The sequence below is a fragment of the Epinephelus fuscoguttatus genome, linkage group LG10, assembly GCF_011397635.1.
Source record: "Epinephelus fuscoguttatus linkage group LG10, E.fuscoguttatus.final_Chr_v1".
Classification (NCBI taxonomy): domain Eukaryota; kingdom Metazoa; phylum Chordata; class Actinopteri; order Perciformes; family Serranidae; genus Epinephelus; species Epinephelus fuscoguttatus.
In genome coordinates, this window is record NC_064761.1 from 40,018,706 (window position 1) to 40,033,482 (window position 14,777).

At 42.6% G+C, this 14,777-nt stretch overlaps 1 protein-coding gene across 5 annotated transcripts in view; it reads right to left on the reverse strand.

Annotated features, from left to right (window-relative positions):
• Positions 1 to 14,777, reverse strand: part of palld (palladin, cytoskeletal associated protein) — a 71,078-nt gene that overhangs the window by 20,956 nt on the left and 35,345 nt on the right. For 4 of the 5 annotated variants that reach the window (XM_049587309.1, XM_049587308.1, XM_049587307.1 and 1 more), the window contains one exon: positions 13,050 to 13,521. In XM_049587309.1, the coding sequence (XP_049443266.1) occupies positions 13,050 to 13,521 (472 nt within the window). Of the gene's footprint in view, positions 1 to 1,787; positions 1,948 to 13,049; positions 13,522 to 14,777 lie in introns of those variants that run through there. The other variant, XM_049587311.1, reaches the window with a different exon arrangement.

Genomic DNA, 14,777 nt, shown 5'->3' on the forward strand with positions numbered 1-14,777 from the left:
GGATTAGGGGATCAATCTGACGTAATGACTGAGCTGGTGTCTGAATGACTTTCACACTGACAGACTGTGAGTAACACTGTCTGTTTAAACTGCAGGATAAGTTACTTCTTCTTTGGTAGAAATGGTTTTTGTGTCACCTCTGACAGGATATGTGTCACACTGGGAATTTTCTTAACATTTTCGGAGAGGAGTGACACGCTGTAATAACACAAGATTACCAAGAAAAGGCACACAGAATCATTCCAATCATGCACTCTTGGTCTCTTCATTTGTGTCTCACTCTCTCACACACATCACTCTCCTGACTCCCTCCTCCTCTTCATGTCTGCCTCCCTCTTCTCTCACAAGAGAAAGCAGACTAGCTAAGGAGCCACTCCAAGTTTCCGAGAACATTTCAATATAATCTCACAGTTCTGTCTGACCCCAAAAACCAATCTGCTGCTGCTGGGAACACACGATATTCAATATATCCCACATATGAAAAAGCGTTTTATTCTCCCCCTGCAGCTTCCATTCATTCACCTCCTCCCTGTCAGGTGACATGTTCTCTCTCTTGCCTTTGTTCTCCTGGATGTCCTTAACTTATTTTCAACCCCTCTCCTCCCTGGGTACCCCGGCAACCCCCCCTTCTCCTCGTTCTCTCTGGCTCTAATTGCACACACACCACATAAAACAGAACCAGACTGTTTTCCTTTCCCCCTCTCTTTAAAACAGAGCGTTTTTCTTATTCCAGCCGCACCAACAGCTCACGGCTGCTCTGCTCACCCACTTTCTCCCTGCCCTACTTTCTTTCTTCTTCTACTATTATTTCCCCCCTTGCTCTCTGTCTGAGCTCATATTTCATATCCAAGTGTAGGTAAAGAGGGCTCCCTGCAATCACTGAGCCCTGCTTTTCTCTGTATACCTCCATCCATCCTCTCCCCACTCCTCCGCCTTTTCTGTCCAAGTGAGACTGGGAGTGTTTTTTTTTTCTTTCTCTGTAGCAAGAATGTTGAAGACATTCTTCTCTGGATTGGAGTGGGAAAGACATTGCCATCAAATGGGATTAGCAGCAGGAGTGGAGGGAGAGGAGGAGGAGGAAGGGGAAGGAAGAGTCAGGGGGAGAAAGACAGGCAAAAGTGAAGAGGAAACAAGTCAGTGAAAGAATCAGATGAGAAAGACACAAGCTTTCTCACCTAACAGACTCTATTGTGTTAACTAATCCATCTGACTCCACCGAGGAGCTCTGCAAACAAATGAACCTCACCACATAAACACAGTCGAAACTGCATCACAGACGCAACACTAGAAAGAAAACTAACTTTGTTGGTGATGCCGCTCCTCTGCTCTTTCTCTCTATAGCCTGAACTCACTACCTTTCCTGAGCCTCCAGCAAATGAATGGGTATCACACACTCAGCCTCTCAGTGCTCCCAGAAAACCACACACCCATTCTGAAAACATATGATTTAAACATTAACATGCCAAACTGGTAAACCAGGAAAACGGGAAAAAAATAGTCCTTATTCTGCCTCAATCATTTGTCTTCGTCTTTCTTCCTTTACTCCCTAATTCAAATTTAATGACAGACTCCAGTGCTTTTTCACTGACATAAATAAATAAGATAAATAATAAACAAACAACCCAAAACACAACAGAAACGCAACAAGTTTCCTCCCTGAGAGTTAAAAATTTAAAAGTTAAAAGTTCAAAAAGCAAGTTTATCCATTTCCCCATCATCCTGTCAGCCCTGCTGAAGTTTGCCTGATTCAAAAAAAGTTGTCAGTCCACATAAAAGAAAAGTTTTACCTTCAGTGTTGTGGTCTTGGTGTGCAGCAGCTCTGATATTCCCCTGCAGGAGAGTAAACTATGTCTCAGTGCTGCCCTGCCAGGTGTGAGGAGCATATATAGAGCCCTGAGCAGCCAGACAGTGACAGACGCAGTCGCTCGCTCTCCCTCTCTGCATGAGTCAGTCTGTCTGTGAGCTCCTCCTCTTCACAATAAAGGCTCCCGGCCTGCCTGAGACTGAGCCCCTTCAGAATAAAAGCTCTGAAGTATACTGTGCTGACGGAGGAACTTCCCTTTGGGAGTCAGGAACCAAAAATAACAACAGCTTTTAAAGTTGCAGATAAAGAAAACGTATATGAGAAAAGCAGAATGAGAGAGACACCTATCGCTGACTGCTTTTGCTTGTCCTTTTGTGTCCACATTTGTATTGTTTCCTGACTGACAAAAGGCTAGACAGACAGGGTGATAGAGGAGAGAGAATAGAAGATAGATTTGAGAAATTAATCACCTGTGACAATGGATGACACAAATGAAGTTTGCCCATTGTACATTTGAAACAACACCCTTTCTGGAAATAAAATCCACATTCTGTGTTATTCTTTATGGCCATGCAGAAACACCGTCTACCCTTTACATGTACACAGAGAACAATGCTGAGAATGTGGAACATAATAGTTTTATGTAACGTGCAGTATTAGACCTTTGGAACAATATGGAGACGAAGTCACTCCCAACACAACCGCACAGATCTGGTTTCATTCACTGAAATATGTTCACAAATATTCAGTTTCTCAATCAGAGAGTTTTCTCCTTCATTTTTGTAGCATGAAACAAAACCTTTTTGGGAACTTATCATTTCTATTTTTATGTGTAATGCGTCTATTTTTAGAGCCGCCGTGTGTTTTCCAGGCTGCTGATGAATCACAGCGTGTTGATGGGAGGTGGGAGCCCAGGGATCTGGCCCTGTGTGGTTGTAAGTGTGTCTGCATATTGGGGAAAGGTCAGGGATCCATTAGGAGAGGGTCTTCCTCTCTCTAGAGATGCGAGTCATTCCATGTGTATTGACTCACTGACACTAAAATGCGAGTCAGAGTGAATCTCCTCTGCGCTCAGAGCCGGCTCTCGGTGACAGCTGTGTCATGAGATTAGTGTGTGTATACATTATTACACCCTCTAATTAACAAGTGGAAGTGGTGTGTTGGTCTGACTGGGAGTGTGTCTAAAGGGAGATCAAGTCTATACCACACTTGCAGCCACACACACACACACACACACACACACCGCTCGCACCAACAGCCAAGGTCAGGATTTAATCAGACGTTGATTGACCTCATCCGGAAACAATGTGATCCTCTGAGTGTGTGTTTGTGTATGGTAATGTGTATTTATCTGTGTGTTTCTCAGTGTTTAACATACCAGGGTGTTCTTTCCTGGGAAACACAGTCTGCTTTCTATGAGGGGATCATTGAGGCCTGTTAGTTTCCATGCTGTCAACTCCCAAGCATACACCCCGGTCTCTTGCTCCCCTCATCTCTCCATGCGTCTTTTCATCGCTCCCTTTCCCCTCTGCTCACCCCTCTTTCTTCCAGCCCCCTCTCTGTGTTGTGAAGGTCAGCTCCGACAACTCTCTTCCTTATTTGGAAAGTTTCTCCATTCCACGCAGGTCATTCTAGCCCGACCGACCAATCCAGTGGTTAGTTGGTCTGGTGTCTCAGCCAATCCTGTGTCTCCCATGTCCTTTTAAGGACTGCCCATCTCTCACTCTGGAGGTTTGATGTGAAATTATCTGCTTTTCCTGCTCCCTTGAGTCTCCGGTGACTTCATTTAGCTTTTTATTCTATTGCACAATCTCCTTTTCTCCCTGATGACAACTAACTTTCTGGTTCTGCCTTTTTTTTCTCTCCATGTGCTGGTAATCAAAAACCTTTCTGGCCTGCGTTCACTGAAGCGAAGGTATCAGTTAGGGAACTGATCCACACTCAGTGTTTTACTTCCATTTTCAATTAGACGTTTGATGATGATAAACCCACAAGCAAAGTTCTCAGTGTGTATCCAGTGCCATATGTGGTTCTTTAGCATGCATGTTTCCCGCTTTCCATAAAACCGCAAGCAACACCTCGACAAGAAAGTGATTGTTAATACTTCATTAGAGAGTTCATGACTTGCACCTCGTAAACACAAACACACTGCTGAGAGGAAGCTCTGAGTCACAGCGCAGATATGCGACAAATCCTGGCAGCCAGAGCTCCTTGCTCAACAATGCAGCACAGGAAGAATATAGAAAAATTGGATGCAAATTCATACAACAACATAAAAAAAATCTTATCAGTAGTCTATTGTAAAAAAAAAAAAAAAAAATTCAGAGGCATGGACAGCAACAACCAATCACCTGCTGCGTCTTTACACTGTAAACACAAGTAGACATTGTGTGTATGTGTGTGACAGTGGGAGACTGATGAGGGCTGTTGGCAAAGAGCTGTTTGTTTCCTTCAGTTTGTATGCTGTTCCCCTGACAACAGCCTCACTGGGGTTAAAGAGGTTTGGAGCTACTGCAGAAATCATTTAATCTCAGTGGTATGGCAATTATGTCAGCGGACAGGGATTGAAAGGTATAAAGTCAAGCTGCATGCAATACAGGCCACATTAAAGTGGATTAGACCATTGCTCATATTTATCACTGCAGTATGTAAGTGTGTAAAGCCAGGACACATTAAAGTTGGTAAGTGACACACATGGCGTCACTTGCACACTGTTGACCTAAGCTCCTGTGCCTTTGAGGCTTGGTCTGCACAGTGTAAAGGTTTTTTTTAAATTGTCATAGTGAGAAAAATACTGCAATATTGCACGCAGGGAATTTCGTTCTTGGTTAGTTAAGAGTATCGGTAAAAAACGGCACTTTAAAATGTAACTAACATTCTTTATTCAGAATCAGAAATACTTTGCTGATCCGTGAGGGGAAACTGTGATTCGTTACAGTTGCTCTGATGTAAAGAAAAGAGAATTATAAGAAGTAAGACTAGGAGTATGAAATAGAAGTACGTAAATATATAGTAATAGTAATTCAATAAAATAGAAATGAAAATGTGCATTATGCTACTATATTTACACTAGTACTTAAGATAGTAGGAATAAAGGTAACACTTCATAAGACAGCCCACATTTTAGAGTGTACCTCTTGCCCACTCTCCCAGGAGTTAGAGTATAACGACGCGGTCACTTGGCATATACTTCCCCGGGAGTTAGGGTATAACTCCTCCCAGTCACTTAGCACATACTTTCCCGGGGGGAAGTATATGCCAAGTGACCGCGTCATTATACTCGAACTCCCGGGAAAGAATATGTTAAGTGACCGGGAGGAATTACGCTCTAACTCCCGGGGAAGTACACGTAAGTTATGAAGTGTTACCGGAATAAAATACACATCTTCACTGTGGTGAGTCTTTAAGTGTGCAAAAATATACAAATATGTGCATTGTGCTACATTACACTGTATAAACTAATGTTACATTTATAAATATAAAACATTTATTGTGCTGTAATGGTTACTATAATATATACATCAATAAATAGTATAGTAAGTATGTACAATAATGTGCATTGTACCAATTATTGCATGTTGAAAAAGTAATAGTAATTTTAGGTAAGGTATTGATCAAAAAACAACTCAGTACTAAGTAGTTTCAAAACTTCTCCAGTCAAACGATACGTGCATCTAATTATTTTGGCAAACAGATTCACAAAAATAATGACTATTTGTATGGTTTTTCTCGCAGCCAATAAACGCAAGCATTCCCCCATTTAATGTGATGTGTCATTGGCACAATACCGCAGTGGCTACAACTCATACAGTCTTTGAAGTGAAGTGGTGAAGTCGAACACAGTGTATAAACGCAGGAATGGTCAACGGCACAACCATGCCAGAAAACAGCATGATAAACAGTAGAAAGCCGCATGGAGGCCAGTGTGAAATGTGGTTACTTCTATTTTATATCGTTTACTTCAGTCTTTCTTTTAAACTGCTGACTTAATTTAGAAGTTTAAGCTTTGCTTGGACAGAGATGGGTGGAAATTATGGCAGCGTGGCGTCACGCTGGAAAAGGGGTGAAAGTTAGCATGCTCACCTGGTGTCTTGTTTCCATTACTGCCAACCTGAGCCGGAGTTGATAAATACTTGTAACTACTGCATTTGTCCTTTGAATGAACACCGACAACAACTTACCTTTCCCGTTAGATAAAAAAGCCAGATGTCAGTGGGTGTTTGTGGGTTTTCTGTCCAGTGGGAAAGGAGCTATACATAAGCGTCCACTTTACATCCTAAGGCTACTCTTTCTTTAACTGCACTTAAAATATTAGTTCAAAACTCTTTATAATTAAGTGCAGGCACTGCTTACCGTATGACCAGTAGGTCTTTGCTTCGTTTAAATTAACACACACAACTTAGGTCTCTCTTTTTCCACCATCTCACTTTATGCTACCACCCTACTTAGATTACCCACTCAATCATTACTTACGACGCCATCTCTTTAGCAAATAATCAGCAAATACTGGAATCATTTTAGACCCGCAGTGTAGTTAGAGAAGGCTAAACTGAGGTCCTGTTCAGTGTCGACGTGTGTGCCTGTTTTTCATCATCTGTAATCTTAGCATATTGAGTAAAAATGAACATACTGTAAAAATCCACAGACTCGTTGCTAGTGAGAGTTCGTCTGACACATGAACAGCACTGTGTGGAATGAAATACGTGCAAGAGAACAATTTCAACTGTCAAAGTTGATTCCTGGTCTTATGAAAGAGAGATTAAGCTGTGGAATGGTTCGAGGATAATTGTTGCCTCTGCTACTCGTGCTCTGTGTGTGACGCCCACCCAGACATTATCCCACCCTATAATATAATGCTTTGCCCCTATTATCACGGTCAATATCAGTGTGGTCACACCTTCGACGTGTTGCACTGGCTTGACACTTTTAACTGTCTCCTCCTTTGTCTTGGAGTCTCGTTTTACAGGCTTTGGTTTCTTGAAATGGTTACTCAATATTATTGTTTCACTTCATCATCATGTACTTTCCTCCAACCTAGAGGTATGTAAGTGACTTAGCAACACAAGGAAGGCATTATCTCAACAGCAAAGCTACCACAGTGAAATCTGGGTATAAGAAATGTGAAAACACACAGCCACAGGCACCTCTTGTACTAGCAAGGGTATGTCATTACACAGAAATGAAGGGAAGAAACGTCCTTGTGAAATGTCACACTGGGCAAACGTGTACCTTTATCAATATACAAAAGCTGACACCAAACACCAGCATCACTGACACCTCATCCATCAACACATACTCACAGACACGCATGTGCATGAGCGCTCACTCACGCAAATTTACAAGCTCCATGTGTTATCAGTCTCTCATGATGTGGCCCTGCATATGGTCACGTGTGTACAGTTAAACCCTGGATAGTCCTGAACAGAGGGGAGTTGTGTTGTCGATTCAGGAGAGACAATAACTCTGTCCAACATGGCAGTGACATTACTTTGAGATACAACGTGTCATCCAGCTGAATTATGGCTTGTCTCGTAGTATCCTCTCACAGTGCGTTTCAAAGCTGTAAATAACGGTAGTACAAAATTCTGACAGATCTTTGTTTAGACAAGGGACTTGACTCGACTGGACCAGTAAAACCATGGCATAATAACCTTTTAAGAACAACTCTAAATTTTTCCCTTTCTTTTAGTGTAAAGAAGTACTTCTGAAAACATTCACAGATGGTGAAAAACCCTGAGATGTCTCAAGAAAAATAACTTCAACATTCAGTAAGTCTACTACTCACTGCATTTTTCCACACATGTCCACTCCTGTGTGGTAATGCTGGCATCACCACACCAAACTAAAGTGGAAGCTATTGAGGAAGCAGGTTAGGTTATCCCCTGGCTTACAGACCCTTTGGCAGTGCCTTAGCAATAGAGATCCACCGATGTTGTTTTAAGGTTGAAGCTGCTGATTGACTTCGATGTTTTGTGCAATGTTTAATATCTTTAAAAATGACCACAGTCAGTATTCATTGTTATTCCAGGGAAGGCTTGGACATAGTTTCTGTATTGAATGTCCGCAGACAGCTGTGGTCATGCTGATGTGCCCGTGGCTGTATTCATAGTACAATTGAGGGTCCATGTCAGCCAGTGAGCTTACTGCCCTCCAACTGCCAGAATCAGATGAAAAAGAAACAACGAAGAAGCTGTTTGGGTGGAGTGATTGTCTGTCAAATATCCAACTTAAACTAACTTCACTGTGGTGAGTTGGCTGTGGCTGTCTTGACTGCAGTATTTAGGATCGAACTTGCTTTGTCTGCTATGCGTACAGTCCACATGACCATAGGCTGCATGTGGACGTCTGTACAGGGCCTCTTTGGACCCTCACGACCATGGGTGGATGATGACATTTATGTAATGTGGACCAAATGAGACCCTCACAAACACTTGGACGCAGAATCCATGATTCACTGCATCACTATTAGGTGTGCCAAGTCATCCAGTGGGCTGTATTGGACCTTTTGGTGGGCTGATTCTGGCCCGCATGCCGTTTGTTTGACATCCCTGATTTAGACGCTTCTGCAGGAAGCCCAGTTTATCTTCAAGACCATTTCAATCAAATAGGCTTTGATCCCAAGATAACTTTTAGTTGCCATACATAACAAATCTGCCTAAAGAAGTAAGTAATTTTAGCAAAGTATGTTTGCTTTGTATGCTTAATCCTCGGAGCAGTTTATGAGAGGGCAGTAAAAACACTGGCTGTACTCTGTGTCACTTGTTGGTTTTATCCTGCTTACAGTAGTCTGAAAACAACACATCCATCAATTTTACAACTATAGCAAGTAACCAAATATTATTTGTTTCTATGTGCAGAATTACTGACTAAATGTTGCCCTCCAGAGGAAGCTACAACGAGACTGCGCTGCCAATTTGCAATCTATCTATTCTCTACCATGTGGTACAACTCTGCTTTCTCTCCAAACCTGATGGTTGGTTCGAATCCAACTGGCCAATCTGGGCCTCTCCCCTGAGAATTTCCTTTGATTCTTATCCTGACGTCTGACATTAACGCCGGGCATCAAACCCAAATGCCTACCGACCCTGCTCTCTCTTCCTTCAGCACAGAAAAAACAGCGGGTCTGTTTTCACAGCTCAGGTCTCCTGCAGTCCCTCCTGCCTGCCAAGTCACACAACGACTTCCTCCATCTCATCAGCTCGGTGTTATTGAAGCAAAAATCATCCCTAACACAGGCTTCCAGCGTGTTATTCATATGATTTAGAACGAGTTATTCTAGATTTGTGAACATGTACACATCTACCAATAGCTACAAACACCAGTGCTAACACTGTAATGTTATTAAATGCAGCTGTCCGTTTATAAATTAATAACGACTGAGATTCACTTTTGGGGATATCCGCATATGAGTCACATTTACGTGGGAGCAGAGACTTGTATGTACAGAAATCCTGAAAACTGTAGGAATAACTCTCAATAAGTATTAAATAGACACTGAACTGCAGGTAATAAAACTCCATCTATACTGATCCCCACTGCCTTTATGTAAATGCACTTAAACAATTAGGCTATTTCATGATATTGCCTTGTTCTAAAAATACACAGCATGGTTTCCACTCTGTCTATCGGATTTATAGCTTCTCAACAACATGCTCTGTTAGTGTTGCTTATTAAAAAGAACTCCCATAAAATGTAAATTTAAAAAAAAGCAATTAAAGTAACAAACTATGAGCATTTTCAAAAGCTGCAGGCTTTACTGAGCTCTGCTGATGTTTCATAGCAGCATGTGACTCACAGGGATGAAACAGTTTATCAGTCTGCAGGGGATGTGCCACACGACAAACAGGATATGATGAACTCCATGATAAAATCGAAGGTCTTAGGCTGCGAGTGGTCAGTCTCTGTTCCCTACATACTACCTGAAGAAACAGAGCGCAGTCTGGCAGAAACGTGACCTTTGGTTAATGGCGGGGCTGCTGTTTTTACTGTGTAATTATAGAATTTAAAGGGGAGAGGGGTGGCGTGTGCTTTCTAATTGCTTCACAATTGGGAGCTGATTGTTTTTAGTAATGTATTTACGTTGTTATTATGGATAAACTGTTAGAAGCAGCTTTACTGCCTCATTCATCCAGCATAGAGGTCTGATCTAGAGACAAAAGTCTGTTTATTTTTTATCCTTTTCATATTCATAAGATCAATCTCATTAATGTTTTTGCACGGCACAAAAGAAAATTGATTTACAGATAGGAATATTAATCTCTCTTGTTGTATATTATCATCTGATTCCACTCAGTTCTTGTCTCACTGCTGCCTCTCATTCATTATCCCACAGTGTAGTAATGTAAAGCACTTTATACGGAATGAGTCAGAAACCATAACGTAATTTCTACTGTTGTGTCTGTCTATTTGCATCCGTGATAGCTTGATTAATGAGGCTACGTGTGGTGCCACTCAGATCACATCCAGAGCATCACCCTCACAGTCAAATATTTACCTGTAATTTTCCGCCTCCTCCTCTATATTCTCAGCTCTGGAAGCACAGAATTAACAAGTCACGACATTTATGTCAACAGATATGCAATACTGTAGCATCCATCAGCAGAAAGCCCAGTACACATGCAGTGGAAATCGACTGTGCAATGCAAGAACCAAGCTTTACTGCACTGTAACCAAACTCTAGTCTAAATGCAGCCTGTCATAACCTACAGCAACACTTTTAACCATCTGCTTTTGATGGGATATACTGCTCACATTGTTTAACACTGTGACAGTAATATTAGACACCTCTACAAAGAAAACTCCCCACCTAAGTTTTGTCAAACTGCAGGGGAAAATATGAAGAGTGAAAAATAAGAGAAGAGCCAAAAAAGGACTGATGGGCAAATTCACAAGAAGATTGCGTGGCTTTTGCAGCTGCTAAACCTGCATAAATAAAACTAAAAGAAAGTGTAATTTTGAAAGCACCCGCAAAGGGTGAAATACACCCCTAACTCTGCTGCCAAGCAAACAGCATCTCAGTGCTCCTGCGCTATTTGCATGTATTTAAATTAGGTCATATGCACACATTAAGCGCATTATTGGCCCATGTCTATGCCAGTGAGCCTTATTGCAAAAACATTTCTCAAAAATGAGTGCTAATAGCCACACACAGTTAGAGTGAAAATTATTAGCGTCTTCAGAGAGTTGGTGGTAACTGAAGCTGATTTATAAGGGGTGTCACACCCATATGCAGCACCAATGGCACTGACAGCCTAGAATATTTAATTCCAAATATGAGTTCTGTCTGTCTCGTTTAAAGTCCTTGCCTGAAGTTTAGAGGAATGTCTCTGCACCTTGTCAGTCAGGACCTGTAGGTTGCAGTCAGAAAATTTCAGTTTTCTTTTGCTCTCTGCCAGTGTTCTGCCTACTGTGTTCGTGGTGCAAAGGCAACATTTTTACTTTGCCCCATGAATGATTGCTGCAAAACTTTATGGCTGTGTTTGCACTGTAATATCATCAGCACAATATGTTTTGTGAATCAAACCTTCAGACAGGGCAGATGAGCTATTCATGGTGCTATCAGTGGCCGCAATCCATTCTTGGTGAATTTGCCCCAGTATCCCTTTGTTCACCAACATGGAACTGGATCTGTTCCGGGTTGAGCACTTAATTTTGAACTGTTCTGAGCATATTGACCAAAGCTACTACTTTTTACTTAAACCGCATTGCGCAGTGCCCGCCATTAATGATGCATCCTTGATAACAATGGTTCAGCTCAAACCTGGTGGAAAAGAAGGCTCATTTGCTAGAAAACACTAAGGTTCCGTGAATCCTGAACAGAACATGTTCAAGAACCAGAGCTAATTTGGTGGAAAAGGGGTATAGGAGTCTATAACCATTCAAGACGTTCTGTGAACTGTATTCAGGCACAGTGGGGCTTTGAGCTAAAGACCAATGTCAGCAATGCTAGCACGTTGATGGTCAGCGGGTATAATGTTTAACATTTTAGTTTAGCAAGTTAGCATGTGAATATTTGCTAAGTGGTACCAAATACAAGGTAAAGCTGAGGCAAGAATGTAGTCATAAACCGAAGTATTGAATAAGCAGAAATACTGACTGTTGATGGTGCTAGATGAAAGTCAGTTCTTACAATACATCCTCTGCAGACCATAAACATCTGCACCAAATTTTACCGCAATCCATTAAAAAATGTCAGCCTCATGGTGGCGCTAGATGAAAATTCAGGGGATTCATCATCTGGGAACAACAAATGTTAAAGTTTGTTGTCAATCCATCTTGTAAATGTTGAGATATTTCACTGAATAATATTTTGAACTGCTGGTCGCACCAGAAAAAAAGTAGGATTCATCCTCTGGGAATCATGAATGTTTTTACAGAATTTAATAACCATCCATCAAATGTATGTTCGAGATATGTTAGTCTGGAACAACGTGGTGAGCAAACCGGCTAACCGACAGACTTACTGTCTATAATAAAGAGAAGAGAAGAAAACAAATATCTCTAAACCAGCCAATAGGGGGAAGAATACACTGCAATTATTTGTGTATGCTGTGCTGTCATTAGTCACCAGAAAGGCATCAGTGAGACACCCTGGTAGACTTCAGTAGGGGATAAAGATGCTACTCTTGTAATTGTAACCTCCCTGGTTCAAGTCAGGATGTGGACCTCCCATCCCTTCTCTGTGTCTTTCTCCTTTTTTCTTGTCTGTGGTATTTTATTCTAATAAAGGAAATGCATCAGCATGTGAGATAAAAATCCATGCACAAGAGGCCTGTCCACGGCAGAATCAGAATCAAAACACAGGACCACTGAAGATAAAGCCATTCAATTCTCCTCTAACAACAGTGACATCCTACCTGATCCCTATAGAGCTCACAGAAAGGTGCTCAGGAAATAAACACAATGGCTCTGTCCTGGGCTGGGCATGCAGTCCGAGGTCAGACAGACACAATAGGAGCCATCCAGCAAAAGCCACACAGATCTGTTTACAGCCACAGACAGAGAGCAGCAGGCGGGCTCGCCCTGGCTAACACGATGCCACAGTGACACCAACATAAAGGCAGAGGGAATGCTTTTGTTCTAAAAAGGCTTGGGATATCCCCGTTAACCCTTTCACAGAGCTGAGACACTATCATTTCCACCAGACCTCAGACAGGCCTCCCAGTCTGTCTCCCTCCCACCAGCCTTCCCTGGTGACTGGCCTGCCCTCGGGACACAGACACATGGGGACACCACAGGTACTCACAGCTTTGGTTTAGGCTTGGTAGGCAGCGGGGGACCGTCCTTCCCAGGGGACGGAGACAGCTTGCCTGTGGATGGAGGAGAGTGTGGTGCCACCTGGGCTGGACTTTGGGCTGTGACTGGGACATCTGTCGCAGGCTCAGACTGTGGCGGAGGTGGAGGTGGAGGTGGGGGTGGTGGTGGCGGGGTGCTCGTTTTAGGTGGTGATGGTGGATTTGGGGGTTGGCCATTCTGCATGGACCCTTTCCCCTTATCCTTGTCCTCCACCTCGGAGCCCATCTGCACTGGAGGCAGGGATGACACACCGGGCCAGATCTCGAGCTCCTTGATAAGAAAACCACCGGGCTGAGGCAGCATCTTGGGTGGCAGCTCTAGGAGGCTGATTTCTGTCGGTGGGGGAGGAGGGGGGAAGGCTGCCACATCCTCAAACCCTGAGCTATCACCAGACATGCCATTACTGGATGAGTCCTCAACTCCTGGAGGAAACAAACAAAAGAAAAGTGGAAAATGTTGGACTGGGATGTTTAGTTTTTCTCCTGACCACCAACACAACTCAGTAGATGGAGATTTCACACACACACACACACACACACACACACACACACACACACACACACACACACAATTGTACCACAGCTGATCTGATCTAAAGCAGCAGCTGGGTCCAGTCAGGCTGATGCAATTTCTGTTTATTCATCCTTTCCTTAAACTGTGCGATGAGCCCTGCACAGTACATACACAGTTCTGTCTGTGAGGATACACACAGAAATATTTGTGTCCTGCTGTACTCGCAAAGAGCTGCTCATCAGCTGACACCTCTTGCCCCTCTCAAACACAGACTACACAATCATAAAAACGACAAAATGTGGTCATCTTGTAAACATGAAACATCACTTTTATAACTGACCCCAAACCACCCAACCCCCAGGGATTTACTGGACTGTCAGCAGTTGGTTTAACCAAGCCCTGATTCATTTGCTAGTTACATTTGTTGTGGACTAAAGACTTTGAAGATCAGAAATTTGCAGCTTCATCTGACAATAAAAAAAGATCTGTTCTTACATCGGAAGGATTTTAGAAAATGTACTGATGATCACTACTGTTTCTAGGACATTATCAGTGGCCATGAAGGATGAAAGTTAAAAATAAATGTATCTGTGTGAAATAATATTATTCTTGTTTGAGGAAAGAGACCCTTTAAGCAGTGCTGTTAAATGTAACTGTAGAACAGGCTCAATGTATAGTCTTGGGACATCACCAGTAGGTTTCCAAAGGATTGTTTTGAAGCCTAGAGTTGGTTTATGCTCAATGACATCACCTGACTGAAGCTCGAAAAACCCTGGCTTGGCTGGCTTGAAACGTTGTTTGGTGTTTGGTTTACTTGGTGGCTCAGGCAGCATGCTAGTTAGCTTAACAGGATGTATTATTGTACATGATGTAATAGACAGGAGTGTATGATCTGTCACTTGCCGAGATGAAGTAGCTGAAGATGATTGTTTGGCCCTTGCTTGGTGGGTTGAGCAGCTTGTTGCTGGTGTGAGCAATATGCTAGTTAAGTTGACATGTTGTTAGCTGGTTGTTGGGTGTCATTCCTATGTTCTCATGGTCCCACGGGCCCTAGTTTTATATAGCACATCATGGGAGCTTGAAAAAGATGTTGCCCAGCTGTGTATTCACTTAATATGACATGGGTTAGGAAAGGGCAGTGGTTCTTAACCTTTTCTGTGTCGAG